Below are 22825 nucleotides of genomic sequence, written 5' to 3'. Positions count from 1 at the left end.
TAAAATCCAAATGAGTGTGGAGCACGAGGAAATGTTATAATTCCCAAGGACAGTGTCTGAAAACTGGCTGTTTTACTTTTACTTTTACTTTTGCGTTAGATTTCTGATTACTTTTACTTTTATTTTTGCGTTAGATTTCTGATTCTAGCGTTAAATTCTTTGAGAGGGATACAATCACAAGTCAAATGAAAGGATTAAATGTGTTGTGAGACGAGCGTACAATTGCATTAGTACTTGTGTCGCTTGATGACAATCTGGTGGATGGGTTGAACGTTGAAGTACCGGAACTTCAGGTAGAAAAGAAAAATTGAGAACCGTCGAACCCTTCCATAGGGTTTTCATGCTCCATCTCATAGGGAAAGTTGGGGTTTGAACTTTGAACACTACAACTGTCTAAAAATTCCCATGGACTATTCTACTACTCCGATATCATAAAAAAAAAAAAAAAGAGATTTAAAAAGAAAATTTCTAGACTACGTCCAAATTCCTTCCATTAGTCAATTACGGGGTTCGAAGCCCTATTTCTCGGGTGGGAGAAAACATGAGAACTTGATGGATTCTAAGGAAGATATATAATCATGCAATTAAGAAAAAACGACCGGATTAGGGTATACGCAGATAAATTGGGATAGCCAAATTTTAAGTGGACTCGAATGAAGGGCTAAGGGGTGCCAAAATGGACGAAGTTACAAAACTACCCTTACACATTATAATTAAAATTAAACTAATTCATCTTCTTATTTCATTTTCATTTCATCTTCTCCTCTATCATACCGGCCAAGGTTGCCCCGCCTTCATCGGAAACCTTTGAAACTCGTCGATTAATTCGTTGTAATCGTCGACTCGAAAATTCAATCGCCGGTTAATTTTCAAACATGCAACTGCAGACGCATATGAAACACACTAATAGAATCGAGATGACTAAGGAATTGGAAAGCAAATGCAACAATAACAACGGGAGAGAAAAAACAGTGGGTGAAGAACAAAACTCTGCGAGTGAACAAACCGAAGAAAATACGAGATTGAGAAAGTAAGTGATTACATAAACTCACCCAAGTACTTCATTTTATTGTTTGCATGTCCAATTAGGTCAAAAAATTCGAAATTTTGTAACTGCAGTTATGTAGTCATTAGGGTTTTTATTCGCTTACCCTGACGACTTTTCATATTAAGTTAATAGTCGTTGACTTCCTAGGTTGAAGATCGTTGCGACTTTTCATCCCCTAGCAGTGATATCTACAAGGTCGTCACGCTATTCAACCCAATAACTTGCCGACTAGTGATGTTGCATTATTAGTCGTCGAGTTTAAAAATCCTAAAATACCGACTAATGTTGTGAAAAACTTGTGTTTCCTGAGTTTCATTTTGTTATTAGCCGGCATGTTATTTGAGTAGTACCATGCCGGCTAAGTATTAGTCGTCAATATATAGCTTATCGACTATGCCGACTAAATGACGTTTGTGATTTCATGTTATAAAGATTTCTGGAATCAATAACTTGAGCGTCTTTCTGACTTCGTACAGACAGATCCACCACCGGAAAATGGAACCCCTGCTCTAGACATAATACCTAGTCATCCAAAGTTGAAGCTACTGCCCGGTGATAAGCGTGAAAAATAATTCCAGAGTCTTCACATGTAAGTGTTTTCCTTAATTTGATGTGTTCTAATTAGTCTATCGGACTTTATCATAGTATGAGCATTTTGTGAGGCCTCGGAATATATAGTGAAGAATTTACAGAAGTCGAAGAGACTCCCCAGCTTAGGGAGATAAGAAGAAAAAAATTAGAAGATGAAATGTTGTTGGATACAGTGATTTCTCTATTCACTTCTCCGGTTAGTTGTAGATGTTTGTCTTATGAAATTTTCTTTTCCATGTGTTTAAAGTTTTGGAATAAAATCCCTGTTATCTTAGTTCCAGGGATTTGCTCCTTCAAGCCTTAAATAGATTCGATTTACCCCGTCTGGACAACAAGGTGAATTATCTGACAGTGAGAGTGCTGATGTATGTATCCTATCTGCATGATTGTTTTTGATGATCTTGAAAGGAATATGAATGTTTATTATTTTTGCTTTTTCTATAAAAAAAGATTCTATCTAATAATCAAGGCAATGACGACCCTCAAGTATCTTCGGAAGACGAGTATGAAAGTCAACATGATTCTGAGTTGAGTGAAGAGAATAACTATTCCAATCATAATAATAATAACTCTAACTCCCCAAATGGTTTGGTCACCACTCAAGTAAGTTCTCATCTTGTATTATTATGAGCTTTTTAATAAATTGGCCAACTTTTTAAACTATATTTAAGAAACTGATCGTTTTTTCAAATCATTATACAAAGTGGCCGAGTTTGACATTTTCCATCCCGTTTTATTCAAAAAACGGGTAACAACAGTTAATTGGACATTTGTCAGTTATTGCCGCTAGAAAAAGACTAAAAAACCCCTAAAAATTTAATTGTTTCCATCTGTTCGCTTCTCGATCAACATACTTGTTCCTCTGATAATAACTCGTTCTCACTGATTTCTGGCAAAGACTCTCATCCAAATTCTCTTCTAACTCATATCCAGACACAACTCGTTCGTTTTCAGACTCCTATCAAAAGTTTCGTGTCCCATTTGATGCCAAAAACTTCTAGTAGCCATTGCCAAATAAACCAGGTAGAAATAAGCTTAATGGTTTAGGCATTTTATCAAACACTTCGTGTACGTGGGGCTGGTGATACAAACATGAGTATGTTGCCGATAACTAATACCATCTTGTGTCTTCTTACTGCAACAATTTCCAAATTTGACAACAATCACATTTGTGACTCATTCCAACTCATAAAAAAAAAGATTAATCTCATCCACTCGCCCAACTCATTTGTTGATTTCACAGCCACAATCAGATCAAGAATCTTACAACTAAAATCTATATCACACCCATCCTTCCAATTCACTTAATTTACTCATTTTATACTTGAAACCAACAACAACATAACTTCTTTGCTCCCCTGTATTTTTGGTACCAACCAAACCCAAAAAACAAAAAGAAATATACTATTTTCCATTACAAGTTTGCACTCATGGATAACAGGCGGCAAAGTTGCCTCTTATTATCATTGCAGCCATTAAAAAATAAATTCACTTAAAAATCTTCTTTTGTGAGCATCATAAATCCATCACCGTAACTCCAATTTTTCTTCCCAATATTGCACATCATTCTTAGTCAATTTGTAGAATCGTTAACGGAAGCAGTTCATAACATTTTTTCATGGAGGGTTTGGTTTCTGTCGCGGCTTTGAAGTTTGGGGACTGGTTTTTCGTTGCTATGAAGAAAATGTGAAAGAGAAATAAAGAGAGTAGACGCAGGAAATAGGAGGAGTTATAAGGCGATGAAAAGAGGGAGAGAAGAAGAATAATCCAGTAAGGATACACTTGCAATTTTAATATGCATGATTGACTAAATCAACGTGTTTGACCTCGGTGGTGGGTCCAGGTTAAATAATTAACGGAAATGCCACTTTATATAAGATCTTAAAAAACTGGCCGGTTTTTAGTTAGGGGTATAAAAGCAGGTCATTTTATTAATTTGCCCTATTATCTTCATAGTTGCATAAAGTTCTCACTTAAATATGGAATGAATGACAATTTATGTGAGTGAATGAAGAAGTTCGTTATAATTCGTCGTCAGAAAACTCATATATGAGGGTCTTTATTGAAAACGTTGTAAAATCTCCGTACAGTGTCCGTTTTTGAAGATTCACCCTAATGTTTTGATTCCCAGGAGACCAGCTATCTTCTGTTAGGAAATATTTTGAGTTTTGAGCTTCTTTAGGGGCCCAAATCAGGGAAACAACAAACTTCTAGGAAGATTTCAGGTTTTTTCCAGCTACGACATAGTATAATATTTTGTCTACATCTTTTATTTCATTCATCCAACTGATGTAATTTTATGATATGTTGTAGTAGACATCTATACAAACATTTTAGTGTATTACTATTTCTTAGATTCTTCACCAATTACTCCCAGCTCCTGACTTCTTATAGGACTATGCATAATTTTTCCTGACGAACTTGTTGTAAAACGTTTTTTATGTCTTTGAACCATTTTTTTATGTGTTGGATGCTTGATAATGAATTTTTATGTCGTTAGTTCACTTGTAATCTGAATTTCCTAGTTGGTGCTTGGATTTTTGTGTTAGGAACACCCTAACCTATAAAAACGAAACTGACTCTAGTGTTACAAGCATCGTTGTGGACCAAGGTGATGATGATACTATCTCTTTATTCCAGGGTCATGAGGATGTTGCTCTTAAGACCTTTGTTGACGGAGAAACCCAAGATGACGTTTCCCCAAATATTGAAAGGATGCTATGATGACTGAAAAAGATATAACGATTGAATATCCTAGTGCCGAACTTGTCTTTGATTCTCCATTTAGAGAGCCTTTTTATATCATGAACTATTTGGTGGGTTTAGTTTTCTTGTTGGATATGCTGGGTTGTATGCTGAGAAATGGAAGAAATATGGCTACATTTCTACCATCAAGAAATATGAAAATCTCTCATTTTTAGCAAGACGAGTAGAACGAATACTGCGTGTGGTTAATGAGATGCATATATAAGCTAGAGCTATCACTACTGAGGGAGTGCTTGCAAATTGAGAGTTTAACTTGGAGGCGTATAAGTATTTTGACTTAAATATAATGCGGCTTCTTCAAGGATTGATGCTATTAAGGAGTTACGAACATCATATGTGGCTCTTTCTAGTGACGTCGTTAAGAATTGATTATGAAATTGGATAATAGAGGATGAGAATTAAGAACATACTATGAAGAAGAAGATTAAGGGGTTAATTTGAAGCTTTGATTTCTGACAAGAGCATGAGTGGAGGAATTGGAGATTAGGGTTTCAAGTTCTTTCACAGATTAGGGTTTTGTATGGTTGAGTAATTTACAGAGATTAGAATAGATGGGTCTGTATGACAGGTTAGATGTTGTTGGTGGTAATGGTTGTAGATTACAGTCTGGTGGTATGAGATAAAGGTAGAGTTGATGGTGTTTTTTTGGAAACAAGAACTGGTTAGGAAGATGTTAGTGGTGATGGTGGATATGAAGAGTAGGTTATTTGAATGTAACTGGGATTGCAAAAATGGTGGTAGTCTGATGTAGTGAATCAATATTGCAGTTAGGATGATACTGCTGAGGTTTAGTCACAATGGTTGTGACTGGGAGAAATTAGAGTGAAAGAGGTCTAGAAGAAATGGTTAAGTTATAACTAATGGAACTGATGTAGAAGTTTGTAGCTATTTTTGGCTGAATTGAATCGGAAACATCTCATGGATTGGTTATAATTGTTGGTGTTTGAATGTACAAGGACAAGAGAGGGTATTGAGTGTAAAGGAAATTTTTGGTGTTGGTTAATTTCAGTTAGACATAGTGATGGTATTGGTGATTGTACAGAATAGTGTATGCGTATTTGAGTTGGTAGAATGAAGATAGATTAGAGAGGTGATTGTATGGTTGCAATTAGTGTAATTTATGAGATGAGTTTGTTATATTATAAATCAATTCTGAGATTTAATCGGACTGAATGTATTATTGTTGTAATAGGAATTCTAGCTAGATTGATAGAATTGAAATGGTGAAGAAGAAGATATTATATGAAATGTGCTGAAGTGAAGTATAACATGGTGAGATTTTTGCTCAGCATGAATCTGTTGTATGGTGCAACATCACTTATGATGCGCCATCAAGGCACATTAGACCATACGGCTCGTGAAATGGCTCGGGCTAGAATCCATTTAACCAGTTAGATGTCTGATTGATTTAACTTGCCTGACTCAGTCATCTGACTGAGGTAATTCATTGACCAGATCTGACCAGACATGACTTAGTTAACTCAAATGACTTGTTTGACCATTGGCTTGACCCGACTTGTTTGACCGGACTTTTATCTTGACCTAGACTTTTGATCATGTCTGACCAGGCGTTGACTATTAACTTGACAGTTAGTTTGATTGTTGATCGACGACCTGAGTTGACTTTTCCAGCCAGTTTTCCTACCTCTCTAATGATGATTTGGACATAAAACTATCAACGAGACTTACTAAACAATGGGATAGCTAGCGGAATGTTAAAATGAAGATTGAGATAGTGCACTTAAATTTGAATTGTGAAACTGGAAATCTTAGATAGGTTTCAGTACAATTTGTTGTTACTATGTAGGTGAGATGGACTATTCTTAATACTCCAAAGTACAATATAAGAGAAGTACAAATTCCATGTGGTTTCTGAAAGATTCCAGTGCCATATTTGCATATATGTGCTGATCATTTTGTGTTGGTTGATTAATAGCAATCCTTAAGAGGGCGACCTGTCTATGACCCATAAAACAGAAGATAATAAAGTGTATATAGTTGTAGTAGTGTAAAAGCTGATTCTGCTGAAAATGTTAAATTGGGTGTGTCGCCGAGAAACAAATCTAAACCCTAAACAAATGTACTGCACATGAGTACTTTAGATTCGAGAGATCAATCTGTAAAATTCTGGCCTAAACCAAGAAATGGACGTTCCAGTCTTGCTTCAGTCACCAAATGAAGGAGAAAGGGTTGATCTTATGGAGGGAAGCAAAGAAGGTGTTGAGATCAGAATGATGAAATATGAAAGTGTGGTTGTTTTATGACTTGTATCAGAATGTAGAACCCGCTCGCAGAATCTAAGCTATAAGCTCTTGGTGTTTTCTGGAAACTTGTGTTAATGAACTCATGTTTGTTGAAATGGATTGAAAATCAATCATACAAGTCATGATCGAACACTCTGATCTCATAGGAAGTGGAAGCAGTTGAGTAGTGGAGAAGTGGAGATCGTGCAAAATGGTGAAAACCATGTGCCTATTATGAAGGGAAGACTGGTCGATTTTAATCCCACTACTTCCTACTACAAACTTTTCGCCTTTCCTGACACTTTCTCATAATGGGCGTGTTGCACGAAGCACATTGTAAACCGCAAGACCAATACCATAATGAACATCCCCCAATTTGTGACATGTTTGATGTCTCGAGTATTTTGTAGGAAATATGTAGCAAGTTACATGAGGAATGGAACAAATCCTACATGGTAGTTACTGAGCGAGTCTTGTTTGTAAGACCTAAATATTTCTACCAATCACGCGCAGGCTACAGGCGGCAGGTAGTCATATGTAACAAGTCGAGTCGTGAGACTTGCCGCAAAAAATAGCATGCAATGCTCTTAGATTAAATAATTAAGTTATTTGTGAAATCGATATTCATAAAATATCACTTGTATTCAATGCTCGCAAAGCATCGCTTTTAAGCAAGCAACTCAAAATAATCGATGCTCATGAAACATCATTGTTCAGAGCCCGTTTTGGTTAGTCGCGTAATTCACGGTCTTCATAGGAGCGCGGCCGACCATCTTTGAGCAGCTGTCGGGAGCCATTCGAGTAAATTAAGGGAAAGTCGATCAGTCCTCATGGAAGAACGGCGGTCGGTGATCACAACTACATCTTACTGGTCGCCCAAAATAAGATCTAGGTCGGTCAAATCAGCTAGCCAAGTTGGATGGTTGGGATGATTTGTGGCAGTTATTGATTGTCGTTGAATTTATTTAAGACTTTTATAGGCCGCGTGACTAGCTTACTTTGGCTAATGATTCGGCGCATAGCGCGTAGGCTAGAAGCGATGTGACTGGTTGAAGTCAAAGATGGGCCGCCGGTAAACATAACGACACCACATTGGTCGATCCAGATTAGATCTAAGCCGTTCAATCCGGTTGGCCAAGTTGGATGGCCGTGATTAATTTAAGTCTTTCTTGGGCGGTAATGGCTTAATTAAAGCTCTTTTTTAGGTGTCTCGACTAGCCTACTTTGGCTAGCAATTGCGGATGCTGCCTACGCGCTAGGAGAGTTCTGCGACTTTTGAGCGATTTTATTGGCTGACGAGGAAGATGAGCCGACAAACAACAATATAGGGCATGGCCGGTCAGCCAGGGGAGGCGCCGGCTAGGGCAAACTGGTCGGGCGCGCCCCTTTTGCTGCTGCCTTTATTTGTCGCAATTTCCTTTTGTTTCTTGTTTTCCAACTTTTGGTATGATTTTGCTCCTACTAGTTTCATGATGGATCAGTTTCCTAGTTTTCCTAGGTTTAGTCTCGACCAATAGGGATCGGGATATTGCGCAGACCACAAAAAACCTAATTTTTATAAATTGATAAAATTAGGTTAGAAAAAATTGAATTTTGCGAGCTGGCACAAAATTAATCAATTTTTCGTGAATTTTGTGCGTTGATACAAAATCACTAATTTTTATCTCGGAGAGCATCACAGCTTGCGTGCCTTTGATTGGTACTTTCATGCACATCTTAATCCTGACACTTCGGGAAACTCATGCTGCTCAGCTGAGAACGAACATTAGTTGTCATATCATGTCAATATTAAGAGTTCGGCTGGGAACATAGCATAGTGAAAATACTCAGCAAGCTATGCATTAGTAATAATGCAGATGGGAGATTAATATCATTTATAGAATACTGGATTTTTGCAACCAACACTATTCTAAATAAATTTCATATATACAAGTATACTGAGTTGCTCAATACATATGTAAATAAAGAGGCGTAGGCACCCATCACTTTTAAATGGCTCTATTTCTTTGCATAACATAACACATTAAATATAGGGTTTTACGATTTTATCCCTGAACTAAATACCACCATCAACAATAGTATATTGGTTAGTTGGCTCGTTATTCCTGTTTAAGGTAATATGTTTGTTTTGTTTTTTTGGCCGCAGGGTCACAGGACAAGTAAGGATATCATACTTAGATTGTTTGTTGTAAGTTTTCTGATAAAGGTTACCAGTTAGATAATACTCCATCCTATGTGTGAAAAATAGGCATGAAAGAAGATAGCAGTAGAGCTGCCAGCAATTTTAGGGACACTGTCATGAAATAAAACTTTAAGAATGTGAGGATAAGTAGAGATAGGATTTAACCAGATTGAGAGGCTTTGCCTACTGTTGTTCCTCCGACTAGGCTTTGTATTTCGCATGAAGTAAGTCGTTATCGAGTCAGCTTGCGAGTCAGTGGGTCTAGAATTTTCATTCAGCCAGTCGAAGTTCTGAGATGTGTATGTGCCGATGGTATGTGATTTGATCCATCCATCTTTGTCCACCACACTTTTCCTGTTGCCAAGTGGGAGAGGTATAAGGGTCCACCCGCCATCTGTCAACAGAAGAAAAAGAGTATTTGTTAATGAGTTTGGAAAGATTTTTTCATCGTAGGGTATAGGTGATGATAATCTAGTTGAAGGAAATTTGAAACGACAGGGTAGGGAGAAAGAAGTGTAGTGAAGAGAAAGGTTTCTCCTTGGAAATCGCTGTCAATTAATGGTGGAACGACCCAAGACCAAACAATGAAATTCATTATAAAAAACCCTTTCAATAGATGGAAATTGGCTTAGTTTCTTTTTCCCCTTTTCAACTTCAACTAATTTCATCTTGGTACTGAAACGACCAGTTCTTCCGCCATGACTGATATTGAGAAGAAAGCGGACCAGAAAGGCAAGAAAGTAATGATGGAGGTTGATATCGAGACGCGAATTCACTGGTATCCACATGAATATTGTGTAGATCGTTTGCCGCACAGAATCGCTTTTCCCCAAGGTTGTGAATCTCCAGAGTTCAAAGAGAGTTTTGCGTGGCATTTGGATGACTTGCAGCATAATGTAAGTGTGAAAATTGAGGAGTGTTTGCAACAAGGAAGACCACCAGGAGTTGTTCATGAGTTGTCGGTTGATTCTCCAGTTGAGTGATTTCTTTAATTCTTCAATCATCCAAAGCTCGAGCCAATCAATCAGGACACCAAGAACCCATTTGTGATTCGAGAAGAGAATTATGAGAGAGGGGGTGGAAGCCATCAAGTAGTGATGATACTAACAATCTTCCAAGAGGAGAAGAAGATGAAGATATGAATGATGTGGATGTTACTGAGTCTTCACCTCCTGCTGTTGGCCTCGCCGGTCTGGGTCTGAAGATGATGACTAGATTTTGTATGCATATCATCCCAAGTTCGGTCCTTGTCAAGTACATGAGGGTGTTGTTGTTGCTGCTGATCAATATCTTGTTTCCGTCTTGAGTAGGGTTGGATTTCAATCCACCACTCTCCCTGCAGAGGCGAGATTGATGGTTCGTTAATTGGCGGCACGGCCCTGGCGGCATGATGACCCAATGCATTTTCCTGTGATGGATGTTTTTTGTCCACTAACTAGTCAGATAAGATGAGCTATTTTTGGAGGAGAAACACAACCAACCATCGATCCAACCCAGTTAGAGACCGGATGTGATGATGGAGAACCAGCTACTGTCGTACCAAAGCAAGCTAATCAGGATGGAGAAGCTCAGCTGAGCCGAGTCGATCCTTTCGAAGTGCAGCCCTCTCCAGCACCAGTACTACGTGTGAATGAGCCATCCCTCCGCCTGACTCGGAGCCGGACTCCAGTGTCAGCCAAGGGATTCGGAGCAAGACTCGCCAGAATCAGAAGTAAGTAAGATTGATTTTCCTCATTCTCCTGATCCTGCAATCTTATGAGATAGATTTTGATTTTGATTATGATGTTTATTTGGGTTAAGGGATGGGTTAAGGTTTGCTTTCTGTTAAAACAATTTGGGGTTATTTTTTGTTGTTGAAATATGTAAGGATATTTGTGTTTTTTGGATTTGGTTAATTTGGATGTTGTTTGTTTAAATTGCTCATGTACAATTTGTGGACGTTGAGGTCGAGAATCTAATTGATCAGGGTTGATAGTGTGATTGACATTGAGATCCAAGGAGATAGAAACAAGCATAGGATGAAAAATAGAATTTAGATATAAAGTTGGGGTATTGTGATTAGAGTGATTGCAAAGAAGTAAGGATTAGGGTGGAAATGGGGACTGTGAATGATAGTATTGAGCTTGGTAGTTTCAACTTTCAAAATGCCGACTCTCTCAAGGATATAACTGTGATTGCCAAAGATGGTGGTGATTGTGTTATCAGAGATGTCTGTGATTCCTGTGATGTCTGCAATATTTGTGATGAGTTTCCTTGAAGTATTGAAACAATTACATGAAGATGATTTAGATTGGAATAATTCATCGAAATCAGATGAGAAGGATGTAGGGGACAAGAAATTTTACTCACAGACGATGATCATAAAGAGTAGTAGAGAAATCCGGCATAAAAGATCGGTAAACCCCGATAAAAACTAGTCGTTAATCCAGTAGGGGACAAAGAAAAGGGCTAGAAATGGGACAGAAAAAACGGCTAGAAATGGTCGGAAGAAGGAAAAGTTCAGATGAGTGGGAGAGCAAAAGAGTCCTACATTATGAGAGAGGAGTCGTAAAAAAGAATAATTAAAATATACAAAAATTCTCCATGAACCGTGAAAATAAACTAAATAAAAACCGTGTAGACACAAATAATACCCATAAATGAGACCTCTGTTTCTCTCCAGTTGTGGGGTCCACCATTCATGTCTCTTCACGGTTCTCTCATTGTTTAAAAGTTGGGTTCATTTAGAACTACTCTAAAATATAAATACAAACTAAGCTGCCAGTTGGGTCCAAGATCATAGCTCAGTGGTATCCCATCGACTCCAATAAAGAGGAAATCAGGGGTTCAATCCCGCCGCTATAAAGGCTTGTACTAGATTAGTTGTATAGTGGGTTGAGCGGTGTAGGATCTGGTAGTGGGGTCAGTCCAACTGGCTAGATTCGGGTAGGGACCTGGATCCCACTTTCTCGTATCAAAAAAAAAAAGAAAGACGGACTAATGTGGTTCCCGAGAGAAATATTAGCCGTCATGCCAGCTTTATTCACCCACTACTCTAGATGTCTTTCCACTCACCTGCAGAATAGCTCGGAGAAAAAAATTCATAGGCTCCTTTCCTTGTCTTTTGGGTCACGAAAGCAGTTACCTCATTGTCCCACGATGGGACTGGACTACGAAGTTAGCAACAAGCGACGTCGATTTTAAATTTGATTCTGTGACTCAAATAGAGCCTCAACCACAGTTGATAAAACTGCAACGGTTAAGAAAATGAAAATGTCTCCACGCAACCTCTAATGTAGACTATGGAGCAAATATCACCAGCTACAGCCCATACCCTGTGTAACCATGCCTTAATTATTGCTGATCTGGACCAAAATTAAAGTATATATGGAAAATATTTCCACAGACGATGGAAAAGAGAAACATTTGTTAACAACGATATCACATCAACTCATCCGGCAAAAGCCAAAAGAGTATTGTAGTATTTGACAATATTCGCAATTCTCAACAGAATTCTCTGAAAGTTCCAATAGCCACATCTTCGGTTCTTTCTTTTCACTTCTAACTTTTCTAACGAACAAGAGCGCATAATTTATAAACATAAACAAAATAATTACTGTAACAATTTTTTTCTAAAACTACTATTATCTATTAGAAACACTAGATAATCAAGATGATAGGAGAAGGGCTCGTTTCACTGGTTGGGGTGCCCTTGCTGCTCCGACGAAAGACTCGCATTCGTCCTGAAGCAATATACGTACGTAGTACCAAATTAGAACTCGTACTGATGATGCAGACAATACGTATTAGTAGTTGCTGTGGTTGTGGTAGTAGTTGTGGTAGTAGTCGCAGTCAGAGGGAAATGAACTTAAAGAACCCTCGACTGGTTAGCTAGTAAATGATCAAGCCCTCCTCCAGCTTGAAGAGCTGCCACCCGGTTGTTTCCTGCGGATGCAACATTGTGTATCAACTGTTGCAGCCATCGCTTTGTTGTTACATCGTCCTATAAAGTAATGGAAATGTTAAAAAGTTATCACACAAGAATTGTTCTCCAAAAAGTTCAGATACAAAAATGATAAATGGATGACAGTGGAATGCCTATGACCAAAGCATAGTTTACAAATTCAGACGCATCTGGAAATTTATCATGATTAAATAAGAAACGAAACTGAACTTTAATACTGTTAAGTAACCTAAGTTCTGTAAAGGGGGTCCTTTGCGATCTTCCAGGTACTGACAGTTTGATGTTCTCTATAGGAGGGCTATGAAAAGACTACTGCTAATATGGTTTATTGCTAGAGAACTGATCCATTTATTTGGAACTGGAAAGCAATCATAAGCAAGCATGCAACTACAGCACAATTCAGTTCCGCATAGTGAGAACGAAAAGCCAACAGTTGCAACATTCGCGACGGTTAACATGTAGCACTTACACGCAGGCATTGACTGAAGGTTGCATCTCTCAACATGTCAGGGAGGCAATTTCTCAGTGCCTCACAAGCCCTGCATTTGGAAGCAGAAGAGATCAAAATCACATTCATTAACTGCTGCCTGAAAGTAATTGACAGAAAAATATGGATGGTCTATTGTGCGAGAATTGTGCCAAGGTACTCATCCACAAACAGACCTTGGGTTATCTGAAAGCCTAAGGTAGCAACGAATGATATGTTTCAGCAACCGTGTAGAAGGTTGTTCAGCAAGTGATGCGACCATAGTTCCTAGAACACGACCAACAGCAAAAAAACGCTCTGCTGTAGCACAGATGTATCTCAGCCCCACATCATCCAGCAGAATCTTTTGAACAATAAACGTTGCTACCTATGTGTTTACAAAAACAATGACAACCAACAATATCAACAGAGCCCAGAGTGACTTTTTATAATGAACATGAACAGGATTTGGAATTATTAACATTTGTTCTCTAGTTACTCACTGTTTTTGAAAGTTCACTTCCCATTTCCATGGTGCGCAGACATAAGGGGATTATTTCTGTTGAGAGAAGGAAACTTATTACTTCTGTATCGTCAACCTGCAAAAGAAGATCATAACCTTAATTGAATAAGAATATTACAAGAATATATATCTAGCTATTGCATGATGAAGGTAACCACTGTAGAAAAATGGCTTAATATTGTTCACCCTGCACATTGAGCTTGGAAATGTTATTCAGAGATAGAAATTACACAAATATGGTTTAACCCACACCTCCAATCTGTTCATTCAAAAAAAAAAGTATGGAAAACAAAATGCGAACCATAAAAAATCTGCAAGTGTGTACCTTTACAAGTGCACCAATAACACCTAAGCTGGTAAGCCTTAAATATTCAAATGGCCGTGTCTTGCTTGTGGTATTCAGGAAAGGATATAAATACAAAGGTATATGAGCTGCAAAAGATAGAATGCCAAATAACCAATTATGACTACTGCCCAAAACCAAACACATCTACAGAATAAACAAATCCCCATTATTTTACAGATATCAATTGTATTTAAGGTGCAAAATCTTGTTTCAAGGATATGCATAAATTAGTTGAAATGTTGAGGCGTCCACATATAAGTCCATAGAGAAAGCATTTTCAAACAGTGAAAGAGTAGTACTCGCACACATCCAGTCTAAATAAGAGGTACCAATGCACTGGAAGTATCTCCAAACCTTTTGATTCAAGATACACAAATATTGGATGACTCCTAGTTCATACAGTATATAAGGATTTAGAAAACGTACCATTGAGAAACAACGTTCTCGTGTCCGGGTGAGAAGCTACACACTGTGCAAATAAAAACAAGAGAAAAAGAATGAGAGAAATCGCTATACCAGATTCTGTTGAAGCAAGGGAAACTGGAAGAAAGAAAGATAGTGTTTCCATATTCCAACATAGGTGAAACAGGAAGTCTCATATATATCACATTTGAAAACTCATATATATCACATTTGAAAACACAATCAACAGTTCAATAGCTGAACCACATTAAAGGTTTTAACCAAAAGTATGACTGTAAAACTAAAAAGGACCAAGAGGTAACAATTATATTAATATTCTGAGTATAACAGGGAGTAACTTAACGAAGTTTTAAATGATTTAATGAAAGAACAAGGATGTAAAGTATGTAACCAGCATTAATAAGACCTGCTATTTCCACCTAATGCAGTTCATTATGAAATAAGATATGATCACTTTACGTTCCATGTAATGTTTCAACTATGATGAGCTCAACCACATATACCAAGTCTATAATACATTAAACTAAAAAATTAGTAGTAACAATGACCTGAAGAAGAGCAAGCGCATTACAAACTCGGTTTGATGCTCCAGGAGTAAGGCTTGGAGGTGAAAGTACAGGGTATATGGAAACTATCTCCTGCAAGAGATAAAGTTTTGTAAGAAAATTAGTCAAAACTTGTATAAACCAACTTCTAAACCCCTAGCTTGATGTGAATGGAAACATAACGATACCTGCAAGAGAGCCGCAATAGTCCCAAAAGAATTCCACAATAAAGGAGCAAGATCTTGAAATATCTCTCTTTTCTGATACATAAAAGGAAAAATAAAGTTGAATTCGTATTGCTATAACTATTAAGCCAAGCAAATCAGATCAATCATAGAAAGAAGCCAGCTTACACCTCTTCCCCCTTTTACAACAAATATCCCAAAAGGCCAAACTTTTAATACTCTTGAAAATACATGCAAACAGGAATTAATGCAACAATGATGAACATTAGCTCAAGAGAGGAAAAAAATTCAACAGAATCTCGTCTTTTCTGTCCAATTTTTCAATTTTAGGTTAGAACTTGAATGCAAACTATATAAGTAAAAATCGATCTGTTTAAGCAGAAACCCATCAACAGAAATCGTTAATTAGACAAGAAAAGTTCCTTCCTTACATCAACTTTCCCCAAAACTGAGTTCAAATTATCCAAACCCTAAAAGTGCACCCGAGATATATAAATCGACCCTTTACAGAAACAAATTGAGGGGATATAGAATTAAAAGTAAGGGTTTTTTTCTCACCTTAGATAGATCAAGCAACGCATTTTCTCTAAGATCGGGATTGCAAAGATCGAGTACCAATTGCTCAGCAGAAGCCATTTTTCTATCGGTATTAGGCTGACCTACATTTATTTTTACAGAAGAAGAGATGGAATTAGTTTACCACCCCAAAAAAAAGAGTGTTTGTAGATAGCGTTTATTGTCGCTGCTGCTGCTGCTGCTGCTGCTTAGACATATTTAAACACTAACCTAACCACAAAATAGAATAAAAATAAAATAAAAAAGTTTAAGTAAAAATAATTAAAGGAAACAATTGTAGGTATATTGAGAAGGAGAGTCCACAGACTCCGCACTCCACATATGCGATTCTCTCCGTCCCAAATTAGATGAGTTAGTTGTGGGTTGCATAATTTTTAAGACAAGGAGGAAAGGGGAGTATATTTAAGTATCTTTTACAACTATATCCTCATGAATGATAACTAGTAAAAGTTAGAAATGATTTATCTCTTAAACTATATCACGGTTTTTTGTAAACTTTACATCGTTGAAAAGCATTTTAAAACACTCATGCAACGAATATAAACATGGCTATCAATTTATACATATTTTTTATATTAACAATAATCAATTAAAAGGGTAGTTTTAGAAATAGCCCTTGATTAGTGAAATATCATATCTATTTTGGGACAAAATTTAAAACCAACTAGCTTGACATTCTTGACGACGAAAATTACGACAAAATTACAAGGCTGGCTGGTAGAATTTGTTAACCTCACGTTGCAACCTTGGCTAGAATTACGGCCATTCCAGCACATGCCACCCACCACCTAGAGTGCCTAAAAGCAACTGCAATGGTGCGAGTATAACCAAAGATTAAAGACAAAAAAAAAAAAACGACCAAATTTGAATTTAGTCTGGTGTGTGACGCTACGGGTAGAAGACTAAATTTGGTCGAGCGTGCACTATACGTTCGCCTGGTGTGGGGCGTAAACTATACGTACGGCCGATGAGATTCCAAAAAAAAAAAAAAAAAAAGATGGGGCGGAGGTATAAAGCCCGCCCCATATATAAAGTGAATTAAAAAAAAGAGTGGGGCGGAGGTATAAACCCCGCCCCACCCAAAAGAAAAAAATAAAAAATAAAAAATAAATGGGGCGGAGGTATAAAACACGCCTGGTGTGGAGCGGAGACTTTATGCACGCCTGTTGTGGGGCGTTAACTATACACCCGCCTGATGGTGGGGCGTTAACTATACGTTCGCTCGACTATATTTGGTTTCGGTCTTGGTCTTGGTCTTGGACCAAATATAGTCTGAGATTTGATCTTTGATCCGGATTTTAATCGATTGTCTGTCTGTTGTGTCTCGTTTTTTGACCAAATATTTGGTTATACTCGCCCACTGTGGTTGCTCTCCCTGCCCATCATGATGAAGAGGGGAATATGGCCGTCATAGACTTTTGATGTGTTTCTTTCTGGGTTAGCAGTTGGACGAATTATTAAACCTCATTGCTCCCAGGGAGAGAATGAGGTAAATAAATAAGGAATCACTGTAACTTCCAGAGATGTGTCTCTTACGAGCCTTTAGCATGGGACCACATCAGAGTTGGTAACCGTAACGTAACATCTTAAATTATTATTAACCGGTAATTCAGCCCCCTAGCTGTATTTGATTTTTGTGCAATAGATCTAACCTACTGACTATGTTGTGCCGGAGGTCAACTACTTCTGTAGTACATCAAGGATGGATAGCAGAAAACAGGAAATTAGCAAATACAATTTGGCAAATTGCGTTGGGCAAAGAGCAATTATTGTAGTCACATAAATCAATGTGTAATAGTGTAAGTAGAACCGTGTTTCACATTACAAATCACGAAGGGTGAAAAAATGCTTTGCAAAAGGGAGAAAATGAGTCAACTCACTTATAGGAAATTTTCAATTTTCAATCGTTATTCTTGATCAATTTCACATCCAAACTATGATCTTCTGTTTAGATTCTTCTTTTTCAATTTTTCGTATTTTTCTGCATTGATAGTTGGCTACTTGTGGAAATTGATTAATCAACTTTTTTCAATTTTTTTTCAAAGTTTTTAAATAACGGATTCTTAATTTTTCTTTACATTAGATTTATATTCAACAAATGATTTGTTTCATGTTGTTTTACAATATACTAACGAAAGCTTAGTTGTGCAGATTTTCCTTAATCAAAAAGTAGCCAAAGAGATTGATGTAGCCGCCAATGAATGGTCAAATAGTATTAAGAAAATAATATCAAAGGACAAGATGGATATGAAGCATATTCGTAATGTTGTCAATACCCATTGGAGGAAGTATAGAAACAATGAGATTCATATCACGAGACATATTCTTTTTGTTTTTCAGTTTCATACTGAAAAAGATCATGAGGATGTTATCAATGAGGGTCCCTGGATTATTAACAACACTCTGCTTAACTTACAAAAGTATATATAATCCAGGGATAAAAGTTGAAGACCATAAGTTCACACATCAATAGTTCATTATGAACTTTAAATACCTAAAGCTTGAGAATCTAAATGTTAACATGGTAGATGAAGCCATTGCTTGAATAAGAAGGAAAATCTCAACAGATCTGAAGAATTGCAGAGCAAGGTATGACAGGACAATCAAGAAAAGAGTTGAAGTTGATCTCAAAAAACCCTTATACTGTAGGAGTTGGTGGAAAACAACGGTTGGAGATGATGTCTGAATTCGTTATCATTGGGATATGCAGCCTCCGAGTATTTTTTCGCGTTGTTATCATGTTAATGAAATTCGTGCATAGACTGCACATCTTATCTGGCTAGATAAACAAGAATCTTCCTATGAGACAAGACATGACGTTGTGTTAGATGTTATTAAAGATGAAATTGTGGATGACTCAACAGCTGATCCTAGACAATACAAGAGAACGAGAAATTCGACTTTGAACCTTTCACCCGTTTAGAACCCCCATAACATTCAAATTAAGCCACCTAATAGCATGGAGGCAACAAATGACGATATGGACAACATGGAGGATGATGAGAATCATGCCATAGGGTCTAAAACTAATGCAACAAATTTTAATGAAGGAAATGTCATTGCCAAGGTTCACTCACCCACTCTCTCTCTCGGTTTACGTCACTCTATTTTGTTTTCAAAGTTATTTTGCTATTACTCAAAATTGTTTCTTTACTTTTTTAGCTCATTATCAGGACAATTGTTTTACTATAAAGATTATCACTTGGAACTACCAAGGTTTTGATGATCCCAACACCAGAAACCACATCAAGAATTTAGCCAGAATTCATAACCTAGACATTATCTTTTTACAAAAACCAAAATTTGTTCTGGTAAAGTCCTCAAATTATCCAAAAGCTTAGATTATCCTAATGTTGCTAATGAACCATTCATAGACCTATCTGGTGGCGTCCTGCTTTTGTTTAAAGATGGATTTGATTTTGAGATAGTCCACTCTTCTAGAAATATGTTTCACTGTCTAGTCAGACATAACCCATCTAAGCCTGAATGGATTATTTCTTGTGTCTATTGCTCTTTGTAAGCCTCAAGACAAGAAATCTCAATGAAGTTTCATTAGATACTCAAGTCTATAGGTATCTCAACCTTGGGTTTTGACCCTAGTGACAAATTTGGTAGAAATACTGCTTCCAGTTCAACATCTTCATCAATAATTTTAGAGCACTGCTCGGTCGAACTCGCATGTGTTGCTATCTCAAGCATGTTTGTCAATGTTAGTGATCAAAACTATAAGTCTTGATTTCTAGTCTACTTATAGCTAAGTCTCAGACTAGGATAGAAAGTGTAGTTGAGCTCAAGACTCCATGGCGATCATCATACAAAGACGAAGAACTACTCAAGGAACTGGTGGAACTTCATCGACTAAAAGGTATGTGGAGACTTGAACTTATCTATCACTCAAAAGTCTATCTACTATATCTCCTATCTTGAGACAAAAGTCGTTTTGCTATACAAACTTTGATTATACACATTTGCTATTTCGATCCGAGTTTATCTCACTTATCTATTTCTCGAAATATGTGTTGGTAAGCTTTCTCTTTGGCCAAGTTCATCTTTACTAGTGACGAAAGTCATGTTAAGTTTCAATCACTTGAAAATGGCTTTGACGAAAAATGGTTTGTGAACAACAACTATATAACGTCCTCTAAGAATGTTTCGATGATTGAAATGAGAGTTTAGATTATATAACCATTGTGTGGTAACTCATACATGTATAAGTCCTTATTCCTTGAACCAAAGTATGCGTACTTTGTTGCTCAGGAAAACTGGAACTAGAGTCCGCGTACCCAGTCCGCATACTATCGGAGGTTCTCATCCCGAGAATTTCTGCCGGATTTTTTGAATTGAAAACAAACTTATTCCGGGTATTTAAGTCCGTGTACCAGTCCGCGAACTTAAGTTGGTTATTTTCTAAAAACGATTATTCGTGAACTTAAAGAAATAAGCAGTTGAATCGAATCGAGTGAATCAAATCGTTTTTGTTTCAATTATGTCTATTATAAAGAAATAAGCAGTTGAATAACTCTCTAACTAGTTCATTTGAGTCATTTGAACTAGTTGTGGTAAAGAAGAATATGGTTGATATGAAAGTGCTCATATGGCTAACCATTTGGTTAACTACTGTTGAACCAACTAGATGTACATGTTTGGGTACGGTTACACAAACCTAGATAAACGTGCATGTCATTTGGGTATAACAAGCTAAGTTTCGAGATAACGGTTGAAAGATATTAGCTTGAATTTAATCAGGTTTTCATCTTGAAAAAGCGGGGGTCTAACAACACCACCCAGTATTTCGCTTAGCAGTCTGTATGGACAAACTCTAATATACTTTTTATGAGAATCAACTAGACAGTTAGACTCAATCAATAAAAAGATATATCAAAAAGTTTATATCTCAATCTCTCGATTTTATCTTTACTCAAGCAAATGGAAATCTTCGAGTCTTTATCAAAGAGAGATAATTTGGACGGTACCAAAGACCAATGTCCAAGGATCAATCAATATCAATCAACAACCAGAGGTCAGATTTCCAATTAATGATCTTTAACGCACAATCTATATTATTTCAATTATAAAGATAAATAATATAATGCGGAAAATGAAATAACACAGACACCAGAAATTTTGTTAACGAGGAAACCGCAAATGCAGAAAAACCCCGGGACCTAGTCCAGATTGAATACACACTGTATTAAGCCGCTACAGACACTAGCCTACTCCAAGCTAACTTCGGACTGGACTATAGTTGAACCCCAATCAGTCTCCCACCGATCCAAGGTACAGTTGTACTCCTACGCCTCTGATCCCAACAGGATACTACGCACTTGATTCCCTTAACTGATCTCACCCACAAACAAGAGTTGTTGCAACCCAAAATCACAGACTTGATAATAAACCGATCTGTATTACACAGAAAAGTCTATTAAAGGATAAATTTGTCTCCCACAGATAAAACCTAGGTTTTGTTCCGTCTTAAGATATAAAATCAAGGTGAACAGGAACCAAGTGATAATCGGTCTTATATTCCCGAAGAATAGCCTAGATTAATCAATCACCTCTCCACAATCCTTCCTGAAAACACAGGCGGTTTGTCGAGGAATCACAAACAGTGAGACGAAGATGTTTGTGACTTCTTTATCTTTCCTATCGTATAACTCTCACGATCTCAAGACAATCAATCGATTGTACTCGTACGATAGAAGATGCAAGATCATATCACACAACTAAGATAAAAGTAGTATCGGTCTGGCTTCACAATCCCAATGAAGTCTTTAAGTCGTTAACCTGGTTTTAGAGAACAAAACCAAAGGATAAAGGAGAATCGACTCTAGCGAGCGCACTAGTATCACACAGACGTGTGGGGATTAGTTTTGCACAATGCTAGATGTATCCTTTATATAGCCTTCAAATCAGGGTTTTGCCTTAGGTACAAAGCAATCCTTATTCACCGTTAGATGAAAACCTGATTTAAATTCAAGCTAATATTTCTCAACCGTTAGATCAAAAACTTAGCTTGTCACACACACTTGGGTAGACGTTTACTGGGTTTGTGAAAACAATGCCCAAACGTGTACGTGTATGTTGGTTCAACATAGTAACCAAAAACGTTAACCATATGAGCATTTCATATTAACCTTGTTCTTCTTCACCATAACTAGTTCAATTGACTCAAATAAACTAGTTAAAGAGTTGTTCAATTGCTATGAGATCTTATGTAACTACACAAGACACAATTGAAACAAAGATGATTCGATTCGATTGAATCGGCTCATGAACATTATAGCCACGGTTTGCATAAAGCATTCCTTAGTAATTTAATGTTTCATGTTCAGAGCACATCTTTAGATCATAACCTCTTAAGTTCACAAACAAGTTCGCGGACTTAAGTTAATCGGTTGAGTTTTCCAAACTCAGCAGAAATTCTCGGAAAGAGAACTTCCGCCAGTTCGCGGACTGAGTTCACGGACTTAGCACACAAACGAGTTTTGGAAAATCCAGCAGAAATTCTCGGTCGAGAACTTCCGACAGTTCGCGGACTTGGCAATCCAATTCCACAATCCTCCCGATTTTTCTTGATCAACAAAGTTCGAAAACTTCGGTTCAAGGAATACATGGTTATGTAATATAAACTCTCATTTCAATCATTGAGACATTCTCAGAGGACGCTATGTAGCCGTTATTCACATACTGATTCACGTCAGAGCAATTCTCAAAGTGATTGAAACTTTTCATGACTTTTGTCACTAGGTGAAGATAAACTTGATCAAAGCGAAACGCTTTACCAACATACGATTTCGAGATAAAAGATAAGCAATGAATGGTCAGCTCGAAATGTCAAATGTGTATGATCTAGTCTATATAGCATACGACTTTTGTCTCATAAGAAGTAGGAGATAGAATAGATAGACTTTTGAGTGATAGATAAGTTCAAGTCTCCACATACCTTTTTGTTGATGAAGTTCCACGGTTCCTTGTATAGATCTTCGTC

The 22825-nt window shown here is 37.3% G+C and overlaps 1 protein-coding gene across 1 annotated transcript; it reads right to left on the bottom strand.

Annotated features, from left to right (window-relative positions):
* Positions 1-12219: 12219 nt before the first annotated feature.
* On the bottom strand, positions 12220-16019 carry LOC113303321 (CCR4-NOT transcription complex subunit 9-like). Its single transcript, XM_026552355.1, has 9 exons — positions 15820-16019; positions 15265-15336; positions 15080-15169; positions 14535-14577; positions 14088-14194; positions 13743-13838; positions 13437-13627; positions 13243-13312; positions 12220-12812 (listed from the first exon to the last, which is right to left on the bottom strand). Exons 1-9 carry the CDS (start codon positions 15895-15897, stop codon positions 12678-12680), a joined length of 882 nt encoding a protein of 293 aa, XP_026408140.1. The 5' UTR covers positions 15898-16019; the 3' UTR covers positions 12220-12677.
* Between the last annotated feature and the right edge of the window lie 6806 nt (positions 16020-22825).

Source organism: Papaver somniferum, chromosome 1, assembly GCF_003573695.1.
Source record: "Papaver somniferum cultivar HN1 chromosome 1, ASM357369v1, whole genome shotgun sequence".
Classification (NCBI taxonomy): domain Eukaryota; kingdom Viridiplantae; phylum Streptophyta; class Magnoliopsida; order Ranunculales; family Papaveraceae; genus Papaver; species Papaver somniferum.
Note: the sequence above shows the minus strand (reverse complement) of the source record. Positions and strands in the feature narration are given on the sequence as shown.

What these genes read in the sequence shown, in the direction of transcription:
- LOC113303321 (XM_026552355.1), bottom strand. Translation starts at nt 15,897, where the DNA reads ATGGCTTCTGCTGAGCAATTGGTACTCGATCTTTGCAATCCCGATCTT. An exon ending in CTATTGCGGCTCTCTTGCAG is followed by an intron (nt 15,170 to 15,264) that starts GTATCGTTATGT and finishes TATCTCTTGCAG; the next exon opens with GAGATAGTTTCCATATACCC. An exon ending in GAGAACGTTGTTTCTCAATG is followed by an intron (nt 14,195 to 14,534) that starts GTACGTTTTCTA and finishes TATCTTTTGCAG; the next exon opens with CTCATATACCTTTGTATTTA.